This window comes from Opisthocomus hoazin, chromosome 1 (assembly GCF_030867145.1).
Source record: "Opisthocomus hoazin isolate bOpiHoa1 chromosome 1, bOpiHoa1.hap1, whole genome shotgun sequence".
NCBI classification, from domain to species: Eukaryota; Metazoa; Chordata; class Aves; order Opisthocomiformes; family Opisthocomidae; genus Opisthocomus; species Opisthocomus hoazin.
In genome coordinates, this window is record NC_134414.1 from 84,147,980 (window position 1) to 84,162,480 (window position 14,501).

The following is a 14,501-nucleotide window of genomic DNA, read 5'->3' on the forward strand; positions in this document are numbered from 1 at the left end:
TGGCAAGAGATGTGAAGAATGATTCGAAGGGCTTCTACAGGTACATTGCTTGGAAAAGGAATATGTACCCCCCCAACAAATAAGACAGGTGAAATAAGAAAAACTAGCATGGAGAAGGCTGAGGTACTCAAAATTTTTTTCCCCTCAGCTTTCACTGGTAATCCTACATCTCTCAAGACCCTGAACCTCAAGGCTGGGACTGTGGGAACAAAGACCCTCCCATTGTAGGGGAAGATCAGAGCTGAGATCACCTGAGGAACATGAACATACACAAGACCATGGAACCCAATAAGATGCATTCCAAGGTCATGAGGAAGTTGGCAGATGTAGTCAGTAAGCCACTTTCCAACAGGTTTCAAAAACCACGGCAGTGAGGAGAAATCCCCAGTGACTGAAGAAAAACGAATATCACACCCATTTTCAAAAAGGGTAATAAGGAAGACCCTATGAACTATCAACCAGCCAGCCTCACCTCCATGCCCGGTAAGATCATGGAACAGATGCTCTTGGAAGGCATGTCAAAACCTACGGAAGACAAGGAGGCGATGTCAGCATGGCTCCCCCAAGGACAAGTTATGCCTGACTAGTAAAGCCGCCTTTTATATTGAAGTGATTGCACCAGCAGACAAGGGAAGAGCAACTGATGTCATCTACCAGGATTTCTGTAAGGCCTCTGATACAGTCCCCCACAACATTTTTGCCTCTAAATTGGAGAGGTGTGGGACTGATTAATATACTGTTAGATGGAGAACGAATTGGTTGCGTGGCTACATCTAAACAGTTACTGTAAATGGCTTAATGTCCAGGTGGAAACCAGCAATGAGCAACATCCCTCCAGGGTCTGTACTGGCACCAAAACCATTTAATATCTTGCTCGGTGACATAGATAGTGGGACTGAGTGCACCCTTAGCCAGTTTGCATATAACCCCAAACTGAACGGGGCAGTTGATATGCTAGAGGGAAGGGATGCCATCCAGAAGGACCTTGACAGGATTGAGGAGTGGGCCCATGAGAACTTCATGAAATTCAACAAGGCCAAGTGTAAGGTCCTGCACATGGGTCAGGGCAATCCCCAGTATCAATGTAGACTGGGGGATGAATGGATTGAAAGCAGCCCAGCTGAAAAGGACTTGGGGGTACTGGTGGATGCAAAGCTGGACACGAGCCAGCAATGTGCGCTTGCAGGCCAGAAAGCCAAACATATGCTGGGCTGCATCAAAAGAAGTGGGGCCAGCTGGTCAAGGGAGGTGATTTTTGCCCTCTACTCCACTCTCATGAGACATCTCCTGGAGCACTGCATCCAGCTCTGGGGACCCCAGTACAAGAAAGACATGGACCTGTTTGAGCATTTCCGAGGAGGGACACAAAAATGATCAGAGTGATGGAACTCCTCTCCTCTAAAGAAAGGCTGAGTTGGGGTTGTTCAGCCTGGAGAAGAGAAGGCTCTGGGGAGATCTTATTGGGGCCTTTCAATATATAAAGGGGGCTTACTAGAAAGTTGGAGAGAGACTTTTTAGCAAGGCCTGTAGTGACAGGAAAAGTGGCAATGGTTTTAAACTGAAAGAGGGTAGATTATATTGGACAGAAGGAGGACATTTTTTATGATGAGGGTAGTGAGACACTGGAACAGGTTGCCTGGAGAACTTATGGATGCCCCATCGTTGGAAGTGTTCAAGGCCAGGTTGGACGGAGCTTCAAGCAACCTGATGTAGTGAAAGATGACCCTGCCTATGGCATTGGGGTTGGACTGATCTTGGAAGGTCCCTTCCAACCCGAACCATTCTATGATTCCATGATTTGTGTGGCTAATATCATCCAGTGATTATCTATGCAGTCCTAATAAATTTTAGAATACAGATTGACAGCAATATTCTGTTTCCCTAATAGAAACAGAATATTGCTGTCAATGACACAATATAGACTGAAAGGAAAATAATTTAATGTGCATCAAGAACAGAACTAGCGTTTATGGTAAGTATAATAACATCCAGTATTTAGGTCCATTCAAGTGATAATTTTCCAGAGAAAGGGAAAAAAAAAAAATATATAAAGGGTCTTCAGTAACTTGTCATTGTGATCAATTCAACGCATATTCTTCCCTCATAGGATGTGATAGTAGTCATAGAATTACATGTCTCTGTTCTTAAAGTCAGGTTTGTATGTGTCCTTTTATGTACAAACTTACAAATGAAATACAGCTGAAACACACCAGATTTACAGAAATAAGTACATCTTTCAGAAAGAAGATAATCCAGACTAGAAGAAATGGATACAGATATTTTTAACCTTTAAATTGTATGTCATAATACTTACACTACTTTTTCTAGCTTTTATGACTAATTATATTTGTTTTCCATGTGTTTGTTTAGCTGAAGAAATTTGTGTTCTTTCTTTATTTTTTTTTACTTCTGAAGCAAGTTAGAAATAAATGGAATTCACCTAACAACTTCCAATGTCTAGGCAGAACCTAATGCATTCACAGGGATCACATTCACCCAGGAAGAAAAACCAGAAATATGCTCATAAAACACAATTCCTTGATTTTTTAAGCACAAAATGCATATTTTGAATATCTTCTGTTTTTCTAATTCAAACATTGACTTTCTATAACAAAGAATAAATTCCATACTGTTTCAAAAGTTACATTTGCCAGTATTTAGTGCCAAATATAACACTGTAATTTTGCTCCATTTAAAATCCTCACAATTATTACTTTTGAGTTTCTTATATGAATACCTTTGTATTGTGCCTTTTTCCTAAAAGCCACAATATAAAAATATAGCATTGTATCTTTTTTGTTCGTTTTCTATATAAATACATAAAATAGGAGTTCATCAAATCAGCAGGGCTAACTTTAGCCTCTTCAAGGAGCTACTGGGAGGAATTACATGGGCCAGGGCTCTCGAAGGCAGGGGGGTCCAAGAGTGCTGGTCACTGTTTAAACGTCACTTCCTCCATGCTCATGAGCAGTGCACCCCCTGAGAAAGAAATCGAGCAAAGGAGGAAGGAGACCTGCATGGTTGAACAAGGAGCTTCTAGCGGAGATCAGGTGGAAGAGAAAGGTCCATGGAATGTGGAAAGAGGGACAGGCCACTTAGGAAGAATACAGGAATGTGGTCAGAGCATGCAGGGATGCAACGAGGAAGGCCAAAGACCACTTGGAATTGAAGTTGGCAAGGGATGTCAAAAACAACAAGAAGGGCTTCTTCAACTACATCACCAGCAAAACGAAGGCTAGGGACAATGTGGGGTCGCTGCTGAATGAGGTGAGTGTCCTGGTGACGGAGGATGCCGAGAAGGCAGAGTTACTGAATGCCTTCTTTGCTTCAGTCTTCAGTGCTAAGGCAGGCCCTCAGGAATCCCAGGCCCCAGAGGTAAGAGAAGATGCCCACACAGAGGATGACCTTCCCTTGGTCAAGGAGGACTGCACGAGGGATCGCTTAAGCGATCTGGACAACCACAGATCCATGGGCCCCAATGGAATGCACCCACGAGTGCTGAGGGAGCTGGCGGATGTCATTGCTGAGCCACTCTCCATCTTCTTCGAGAGGTCCTGGAGGACAGGAGAGGTGCCCGAGGACTAGAGAAAGGCAAATGTCACTCCAATCTTCAAAAAGGGCAAGAAGGAGGATCCAGGGAACTACAGGCCGGTCAGCCTCACCTCCATCCCGGGAAAGGTGATGGAGCAGCTTATCCTGGAGGTCATCATCAAGCAAGTGGAGGAAAAGAAGGTTATCAGGCGTAGTCAGCATGGATTCATCAAGGGGAAATCATGCCTGACCAATCTGATAGCTTTCTACAATGGCGTGACTGAGTGGGTAGATGAGGGGAGAGCCGTGGATGTTGTCTACCTCGACTTCAGCAAGGCTTTCCACACAGTCTCCCATAATATCCTCCTAGGCAAGCTCAGGAAGTGCGGGCTGGATGAGTGGTCGGTTAGGTGGATTGAGAACTGGCTGAATGGCAGAACTCAAAAGGTTCTCATCAGCGACGCTGAGTCTAGTTGGAGGCTGGTAACTAGTGGTGTCCCCCAGGGGTCAGTACTGGGCCCAGTCTTGTTTAACTTCTTCATCAACGACCTGGATGAAGAGTTGGAATGTACCCTCATCAAGTTTGCTGATGACACAAAACTGGGAGGTGTGGTGGATACACCAGAAGGCTGTGCTGCCATTCAGCGAGACCTGGATAGGCTGGAAAGCTGGGCAGAGAGGAACCTGATGAGGTTCAACAAAGGCAAATGCAGGGTCCTGCACATGGGGAGGAACAACCCGATGCACCAGTACAGGCTTGGGGTGGACCTGCTGGAGAGCAGCTCTGTGGAGAGGGACCTGGGTGTCCTGGTAGACGACAGGTTGACCATGAGCCAGCAGTGTGCCCTGGCTGCAAAGAAGGCCAGTGGCATCCTGGGAAGCATTAGGAGGAGTGTGGCCAGTAGGTCAAGGGAGGTTCTCCTTCTCCTCTACACTGCCCTAGTGAGGCCTCATCTGGAGTCCAGTTCTGGGTTCCCAGCTTTAAGAAAGATGAGGAGCTACTGGAGAGAGTCCAGCGAAGTTCTACGAGGATGACAAGGGGACTGGAACATCTCTGCTACAAGGAGAGGCTGAGGGAGCTGGGCTTGTTCAGCCTGAAGAAGAGAAGGCTGCGAGGGGACCTAATAAATGTTTATAAATATCACAAGGGTAGGTGTCAAGAGGGTGGAGCCAGACTCTTTTCAGTGGTGCCCAGCAACAGGTCAAGGGGCAATGGGCACAAACTGAAGCATAGGAAGTTCCATCTGAACATGAGGAAGAACTTCTTCAGTCTCACAGATCACTGGAACAAGCTGCCCAGGGAGGCTGTGGAGTCTCCTTCTCTGGAGATATTCAAGACCCGCCTTGACAAGGTCCTATGCAGCCTGCTCTAGGAGACCCTGCTTCGGCACGGTGGTTGGACTAGATGACCCACAGAGGTCCCTTCCAACCCCTACCATTCTGTGATTCTGTGATGCAAATATTGCATTTTTTCCTTCAGTGATATGAGGCAGTCGGACATTCAGACATTTTAAACTACTTATAATCATCTGTATTCTTCAACAATTTTAGTTTTAAGAAATGAAGAGAAAACCTTTTTAAGAGATCCATTAAATAACCTTTTCTACTGATTAATAACTGTTAACAAGTTCCTGGGTACACACTTCAATTGACAGCAACAACAACAAGAATTCATTTTTTCTTATGAGTCTTGAGTTATTCACTTACATTTTTACTTTCTTTTCTTTTCTTTTTTTTTCTTTTTTTGAGTGTGCTTCTGAGTACCAAAATTGCATGCATAAATATACCAAAATATCTTTTTATATTCCTGGCTTTATGTTTAAATCTGACTCTAGCACAGAAAAAAATTCTCTTCGGTATTTAAATAAGAATGAAAATAAGGGAAAAGAAAAAAATTCTCAGTACTCTGATGACCTAGAACATTGTTGAAACACATTAGCCACATTAACAGATAACTCAGCAAAAGAAGTTTCATGTATTCCAAAATAGTGCATGCCAAGAATATAGATCAGATTTGCTATCAAGAAGAACAAGATTTAAAGTCTATGTAAAACCACTCTAAATCAAAAAACCACACACAAAAAAATTACTATACCTCGTGTGTCTAAAATGCTGGAAATATGAGTATTCTAGCACTCTATATTCTATTCTATACAGACTACATACTTTTTCATTAAGATAAAAAATATTTCTATAGTCTGCTATTTATGAGCAAATTTTTAGCTTAATTTTCTATGGAGAAGCAGAACTTCAATAAATAAATTTTCACTTGGAGAAAAACCTGGTACATATAAACATTCAGGAGCTGGAACAACAGGGAAGGCAGAAAAGATTTTTGGTCTGTTGTCATGGAGCTAAGGTTATTTTGTTATTAAATCTGGTGCTGACAGAAGAATATTTATAACGGCAAGAAGAAGCAGCTCTTGTTCTATTTGAAAGACAGCAGTATTAATCTCTCTCAATATTATAATTCATGATTATGGAGTTCCTTCTATTCAGGAAGATAATTTTACATCACTCCTTGAAACCCCTTGACTCTGTATTACCTGCAACACATATTCCATCTGTGTATATAGCCTGTTTTGTCTGCATTACCTCTACATCTTCTCTACATCTTCGTAAAAACAATTTACATGCAAAAATAATAAATAGAGATAAATAGTAAAATTCTCCCTCTTTGTACCATGTACTGTTTTGAAACTGCAGGGCACTTAATCTTACTTAATTTGCTTCTTTTTCTTTTTAATATGGAATCAAAAAGATTTTAATGAAAAAAAGATGCAAGCTCACAAAACTTTTTAAATCACTGAGCCAAGAGCAAATACGAAATATTTATAAATTTAACATAAACCAGCACTAACGTCATTATAAGTATCTAGTCCTTCATCATAAGGTGAAGGCTGTTGTCAGAAAGAAGGGGACATGTAGTCTAGGCCAGTTTCCACAAAATATTGAACAGAATTCAAAATTAAAATAACACAGTAAAACTATCCACCACCAAGAATGTTCTGTTTAAAAAACTAAACTGGCTCAAGGATCTAAGATCGATTGGTAGATAAACTAAGCAATAAAATATTTCTGTGCAGGTGGTGATGAAGAGAAGAGTCACTTACCTAAAACCCCCAGCCTGTAATTGAGAGTGACAACAATGACATTTCCATAACTTGCAAGAATGCTGCCATCAATCATATTGCCAGTACCCTCCATGTAAGATCCACCATGGATGTAGACCATAACGGGTTTCTTGCTGTTCTGGTCATGAATGTCTGAAAAAATTCAAGTAAGGAAAACATAATCAAGTAATAAAAAGGAAATATAGCATTAGCAATTTATAACAGTGCTAAAAATATTCTTAATTATTTCCTATGTTTTCAATGTCATCATCACCACTTTAATCAGCTAGCTTACACAATTAAGGATCGTCCTACAAGGCTAATATTTATAGTCTGAATATCTTTTTTGGTTATTTCAAATACTGTTTCTTCTGAGATGTTCTCAGAACACCTGAAATGCCTTCCATAATACGAGGAATTTAATTTGAATATAAATGTCTAAAAGACTAAAAAGCAAAATCAAATCATGGAATAATCTTGTGTTTTTTTAGATTCTTCTGATTCAATATACGCCAATTCAGAAATATCTGTATATTAAATAATAAAATTACAATAATGAACCATACTTTCCCATTCCTCACAGACATAACTGTTGAAATTATATTCCCAATAGTTCTCTAAGAGATAATATCACAAAATCAAATTGCTCTGATAGAAGCAAACACAGTAAAGTGTTCCATCTTTCAAATAGCCTAGGAGTTAACGAACGACGAGAATTTATGTGAATTTATGGCCCACACTTTTTGTATTTAAAGCTAACAATGTCTTTTGTGTTGTGCTTTTCCTTGTCATGGTAGCTAAGCCTTAAAGAACAGCCTTGCATTAATATTCCTTAATGGTATGGCTGATCTTTTGTATAGGCAGAAAAGTTCTTGACTACTTTCACACAGATAACGAGCTGGGCCTTTATTTCTTAAAAAAAAGTTAAATGAATTGGATAGTAGTATTTCCATATTTCAGAGTCAGTTACAAAGATTCAATAATCAATGATTTGGGGTATATTTAGGATTGGATTCATACCTCTAATAACTAAAAAGTTAGGCTCCTGACCCCAGGGATGGTTCACACCACCTGAACTAGGAACTTATGATCTCTACAGTAACAGTGGGAACAGGGGCTAAGCTCCTTTAAAAGGCAGAGGGCAATTCAGTGAGCTGCTGTCAGATATGCAGACCTTTTTACAAATAATTCAGTGTATCTGCATGTGGAACAGGAGCACTTCTTTCAAACATATAGTACAACACACAAGGGAAAGCAAGGTCTGACTATTCAATCAGGATTAAAAAAGAAAAAAAGCTGTGTTCTCTTCTGGGTAGGATAGGACTGTATCAAACAATGGAAAAGGGAAGTGGATGACAAAAAAGCTGAGCTAAACACCTAGACATAGGTGACCTGGGTTCAAAAGCCTTGAAAAACCCTTCCCTCTCCTCAGGTTTGTTAGGAAATACTCTCAGATACCAAAAATGTGATCAGCAATTAGGCACCTTCTATATAATATTTTGTATATGTGGAACCAATTTGAGCATATTTAAAGGTAAATTATGGCTGGTTGTATTCTTATGGCCCACTTTTACTTTATTTATATGTATGAACTACCCTAAATATCAAAAATTGTCACCTGAGTACAAGGAACACATGTTCAGGCTTGAGTATATACTTGTCTAGTTGTCAGTTTAAGGCTTCCCGTAGAATCAGCTGTCTTTACATGAAAAGATACATGCTTTATGTGTTTTATGTGTTGTACTTGAGTTGCAGAACAAAAGGTTTTGTGATAAGATCTTTTTAATTGGTGTGACTGCACAAAGCAATAAGGTACATTTTAGTGGATCTGTTCTTTTTATTCTCAGCATTTTCAGCAAAGTACGTGAAAGTGTTTCTTCTGTGAAGGGTCAGGTAAGCCCTCAAAAAATAAAAGCAACAATTATTTAACACAATTATTTGTGTTACTGAATTACTTTTCCCTTCTGTCTCCAAAGTCTCGTGGCATGATTTGATATATTTAATCTTTCCTTATTACATAGCTCTACCTCAGGGCTGAATCTTTCACTGCCGAAGTCAATGGGAGTTTTCCTCTTCCCCTTCAATGGGAACATGATTAGCTTCAACATAAAGGAAATGAGCTCCACGCTTTGTGTACTTCTATCTAAAGTGGACGCCCTTGTTAATCATGAAAACCCTAACATTTTATAATTTTTTAAGAAGTCTAAATAATAATGTATGCATAATACAATATCTACCTTAAATTTTTAAAGCAATATTGGTTTTGCTTGTTCTTATCTTCCCTTTAAAATTAACCGCAAAATTTGATATAGAAAATGATAGCACAATAATTTAAAAAAAACATATGTTGCACAGAAGTAGGAAGGTGATTCTGAAAATAACAGTAATTTTTGAGTATTCTGCACAGCATTTTTGTATTATAAGAAACCGTGTAATTCAGCAATGAAGGTGGTACTGTAGAGGGCAACCAGTGTGAAATCAAATACCAGAAATTTTTACTACAGTATTTCATGTATGGATAGAGTAGCAACAATTGAGCTGACTCCGAGGAAAAGCGGAGATAGTGTCCTCACTGCAGTATGTGTGATTCTAAGGGGAACAGAGAGGACAAATGTTTCAAAGTTATTTGAACTGATGTCACATAGAAGAAAACAGGAAAAAAGACATGAAATAACACTGGATTGGCCAAGCGTGAGAGGAATAAGAAATACATTGCTCAAAAAACAGAACAATAAACTATCCAAGGTTGTTATCTTCTCAATTAATTAAAAAATCTTTTTCTTATTTTGGTAAATATATAAAGCAAAATAAACTGTCAGTGTAACTTTAATGAAAAGGAAGGCTGCGAATAGAGGAAGATTTAATAACTTCCTTCTATTTCGGTGCATCCTAAATAGCTTTGCTGTGCCAAGGCAAGAAAAAAGTATTTCCTTATAAAACTTTTTTGGGGTACTTCACTGTGAACTTTAACATTTCCTTTCAGGGAATCCAGTCCAACTCTGAAAGAAGTCAATGAAAATGATTGTCATTGATTTCAGTGGGAATGTGGTCAGAGTCAAAACAAATCTCAGAGTTTAGCTGATTACAGGAAAAAAAATAAAGCAACATGAACAGCTTCCTTTATTTTTGTGTCCTGAAATAAACCACATCCTGTGAGAAAAAAAAAAAAGAAGTAAATAAAAATAGTGAAGGCAAGGCACAGTTCAACTGCATCAATGTACAGCATGTGCACTGGGGAAACAGTAGAAGTGAAAGGAAAGATATATGTGAGTTCTTTCAGAATTTCAAACAGGTGAATTTACAAAATGTGTAGGAGGGAAAAGAGCACATGCATGTTTTTAAATTCCATTTTCTCAACCTAAGAAAGAATTAGGGGAAAAGTATGTGGTTTCAAATCATATTTATATTACTTCACATATACTTAGGAATAACCTTTATACCTATGTCACATGGGAACTGTAGTCATTTATATGCTAATTTGGATTTTAAAAAGAAAAACAATGAAAGTAATTTCTAAAGAAGAAAATAAAGAAGCACACTGAAGTGTGCTTCTGCAAATAAGGGACTAAAAATCATGTTGAAATAACAGCAACAACAATAACAATAATAATCTTTATTATAACAAAAATTAAAAAAAAATTATGTTCATGCATCAGGGTCGAGCTTTGAAAAAACAAAAAATACCTTCATCTTCACCACGATCATTACTGGTTATATCATCTGCGCTTTTCTTTGTGTTGGCTCCTGGGATCATAGTGAGGAGGAGAATAAAGGGAAAAAAGAGAATTCAAAAACAGTAGGTTCTCAAAAAAAAAAAACTAGTACAAAAAAAGAAAAATGTAACAAAAATGTCAAAATCTGTTACATTTCAAATTGAAAAACAAAAAAGATGTAAACTGCACATAAACATAAAATGGCAAGAAGAACAAATTCAAAATATCTGAAAAAATGTATTGTACTCTGTGACAACGCAGTTACTTCAGTCAAAGGTGATTTCCGCAAAAACAAAATTAATGTGCTATTAAAAAAGAATAATATAAACCAAAAAAAGTATATTAAAAAATTTAGCAAATTATAGTTTCTACATAAGAAATGCAATTTATTCCAATCTGTTCTGTAACCTTGAAGAAATAATGCCTTCAGTCATTATTGTCAATGACTTACATTTTATTTATCCTCATCAGGATTTATTAAGAAATAGCTGCAATCTGAATTTTAGATGAAACCAATGCAAGTAAAATTGAGTCTTACACAATTTGAATGGACAAGACAAACCATAAAGATCTCCTTAAAATTTAATCTTGCTTCCCATATGAGCAAAAAGGTATTTAAAACAACCTATAAACAAAGGTGAAACAGAGTTGAGACAATTCCAGACAAGAAATTGGTCCAAAAGTAGCCTTGGTTCATACAATACCAGATTTCACACTCTTTAGAAAAACTTAGAAATTAATTGAAAACAGTTACTTACCATGATAAAGAACTTGCACTTATTTAATAGAAGATATAGTAAATTTTAATTTCTAGTCAATATGCTTTGTCAAAATGCTTTTGCGGTGTATACACTCACACACACGCACACAGAGGCATGCACATATACACACACATGTCCATGCATGCCATAGCCTGTGCTTATGGGAGCAAGACAAAATAAACATAGTTTCCCCCACCCCCCTCCTTGGGCAATACTTCTGTTTTCTGAATAAAAAAATATGACACCAAGCTATCCTTGCACCCACTGATTCATTATACTGTGCTGACTCTTGTAGCAAGTATCCCTCTGTAATGTAAAAGGTTACTTTATAGTAAAATATGAAGAGGAAACTTGATTTCTAGTTTAGTTTCAAAATTAAATACGGTTACTAAACAAAAAAAACGGTCTGTCACCGCTCTAACAATTATTTTCCCAAATTGTCTTTATTTGGAAGTGTGTTTTAAAGCCATACTGAAAAAGAACAGTATACTTTATTAACTTATTTATGTATGAGTTCATGTATGAAATCTGAACATGTCACAGAGATTTCATATTTATTTAAAATAATTGTTTTATTCCTTCACTTAATTTTACTACTTAAAATGTCCTTATATCCCTCAAAATTCAAGGTATCTAGTGAAACTCAGTCCATGATTACAAGTAAAACAGAATGCAGTTAATTATAATTAAAGTGCTTAAGATCTGCTAATATATACAGCTTTGGGTTCTGTGCACTGGTTTGCTTCTCTTCTTTATATAGACAGAATACAGATTTTCTAAAGAAATCTTCTGGAAACACTGACTTTATATATGCAATGACGGTGATTAGTGAGTCAAAATGCAGTGGCTGAAACTCCATCTCCACACATAGCCGGCATCTTCAATGCAGCTGTACATGTTTTTGTGTCTGTAGTACACAAATGCATTCAATTATATGTATTCAGTACATAATTAACTAGGTAAAATATCACTGTCAATGAAATACAGATGTTCTGCAATCTATCAATTTCCTTGAGAAATATTAGAAACACACTCTAAATGTCTGCCACCATCCAAGTTTTGCCCTTTCTTTTTAATACTTTTTCAAATTACTTTTAGCTCAATAAAGCTGAATCCTTTCTCAAGTGCTACCCCCAAAAAATTAATTTTGTGTTTAGATAAACTATGCCTCCTGTAAAGTGCCCTTCAACTATTTTTGATTCATATTAAAAAATAATGAGAAATAGTTATTCACAAACAGTAAATCCACCTAGACACAAGTTTGAAAGCATGTAACAGAAGAAATCTTGATCTTAGCTCCCCCAGTGAGGTAGTCTTCTAATTGTTTGATAAAAAAATTATGCTCATTGTATGCCATATATAGAACCATAGAATCACTCAGGTTGGAGGAGATCTTCAAGCTCATCAAGTCCAACCATTAACCTAAAACTGTCAAGTCCACCACTAAATCATGTCCCTAAGCTCTGCATCTATACGTCTTTTAAATACCTCCAAGGATGGTACTTCAAGCACTTCCCTGGGCAGCCTATTCCAACACTTTACAACTCCTTCAGTGAAGAAAATTTTCCTAATATCCTATCTAAACCTCCCCTGACGAAACTTGAGGCCATTTCCTCTTGTTCTATTGCCTGTTACTTGGGAGAAGAGACCAACACCTGCCTCACTACAACCTCCTTTCAGATAGTTGTAGAGAGCAATAAGGTCTCCCCTCAGCCTCCTCTTCTCCAGGCTAAAAAACCACACTTAGAATCATAGAATCATAGAATCATAGAAAGTTTTGGGTCGGAAGGGACCCCTAGAGGTCATCTAGTCCAACCCCCCTGCAGCGAGCAGGGACACCGCTAACTAGATCAGGTTGCATACTGAACTTGGAAAAAAGAGCGAGTATGAAATATGCGTCATGTGAATTCCATAAGCAAGGAAAGAGAATGCAACTTTTGTATTTAAACTAGATTTATAATTAACCATTTTAAAAACTATGAATTGACTGAGTTAAAAATAACTGAGTGTTGCTGGAAAGGTAAAACATTGACTTTTTCTGTCTCTCATTCTCTATCAAGAATAATGGCATCTGCATAGACCAGCAATCTTGCCACCTGCAACTGATGCTGGCCATAAATACTCCACATTTATCTTCCCTGGTAACAAACGGTCACCTGAACTGAGAATCATTTTTTAAAAAGTCAACTGAGGAATACAGAGCACGCAAGAGTCACCGGGAAAATAAAATCTTTGCTTCCGATTTCTACACCAGTCTAAGTACTTGAACATTACTAACAGCAGCACAGCTGTACCATTCTGACACCAATCTACATACTAGAGACCAAAGTTCGGCTTTTAACATAACATTTGGTTCTTGCCACTTTGAACAGGAAGAGTTTTAAATGGCATATCTATCGCTGAAGAAAGAACATGAAAAAACAACAGTTGCGGCAAGTCAGCAAATTAAGTAACAACTTCAGGAGTTCACCAGAACTATTAATCTTGAAAGCTTCAATTTACACTTGACAAAAACATAACCAAGCAATCTTAAACCAGCAGACACAGGAACAATTAAACTGTTAAATTCCAACTGTGGCTTTCTTAGCAGCTGATGCCTCATGACTGAACCCAGGATTACAGTACCCAGAAAATTAAAAAAAAAAAAAAAGAGAGAGAGAAAACGCCAAACCCCAAGAAGCTCAATTACGAGGGCAGTTCTCTTGTTGCTCTTCTATGGACACGCTCCAGCACCTCAATGTCCTTCTTGTGGTGAGGGACCCAAAACTGAACACAGTACTCCAGGTGCAGCCTCACCAGTGCTGTGTACAGGGGCATGATCACCTTCCTACTCCTGCTGGCCACACTGCTCCTGATACAAGCCAGGATGCTGCTGGCCTTCTTGGCCACCTGGGGCACACACATCTGGCTCATATTCAGCCGGCTGTCAGCCACCAATCTCAGGTGCTTTTCTGCCTGGCAGCTCTCCAGCCACTCCTCCCCAAGCCTGTAGCATTGCATGGGGTAGTTGTGACCCAAGTGCAGGACCCGGCATTTGGCCTTGCTGAACCTCTTACAATTGGCCCCAGCCCATTGATCCAGGCTGTCCAGATCCCTCTGCAGAGCCTTTCTACCCTCGAGCAGATCAAGACTCTGGCCCAGCTTGGTGTCATCTGCAAACTTACTGAGGGAGCATTCAATCCCCTCATCCAGATCATTAATAAAGATGTTAAACAGAACTGGCCCCAAAACTGAGCTCTGGGGAACACCACTTGTGACGAGCTGCCAGCTGGATTCAACTCCATTCACCACCACTCTTTGGGCCCGACCACCCAGCCAGTTTTTCACCCAGCAAAGTGTATACCCATCCAAACCATGGACAGCTAGTTTCTCTGGGACGATGC

The 14,501-nt window shown here is 38.8% G+C and overlaps 1 protein-coding gene across 5 annotated transcripts in view; it reads right to left on the reverse strand.

Annotated features, from left to right (window-relative positions):
- The window catches only part of NLGN4X (neuroligin 4 X-linked), a 218,192-nt gene that overhangs the window by 96,793 nt on the left and 106,898 nt on the right, over positions 1–14,501 (reverse strand). For 4 of the 5 annotated variants that reach the window (XM_075427967.1, XM_075427939.1, XM_075427948.1 and 1 more), the window contains 2 exons: positions 10,329–10,388; positions 6,645–6,797 (listed from right to left, as the gene is read on the reverse strand). In XM_075427967.1, the coding sequence (XP_075284082.1) occupies positions 6,645–6,797; positions 10,329–10,388 (213 nt within the window). The remainder of the gene's footprint in view (positions 1–6,644; positions 6,798–10,328; positions 10,389–14,501) is intronic. The other variant, XM_075427976.1, reaches the window with a different exon arrangement.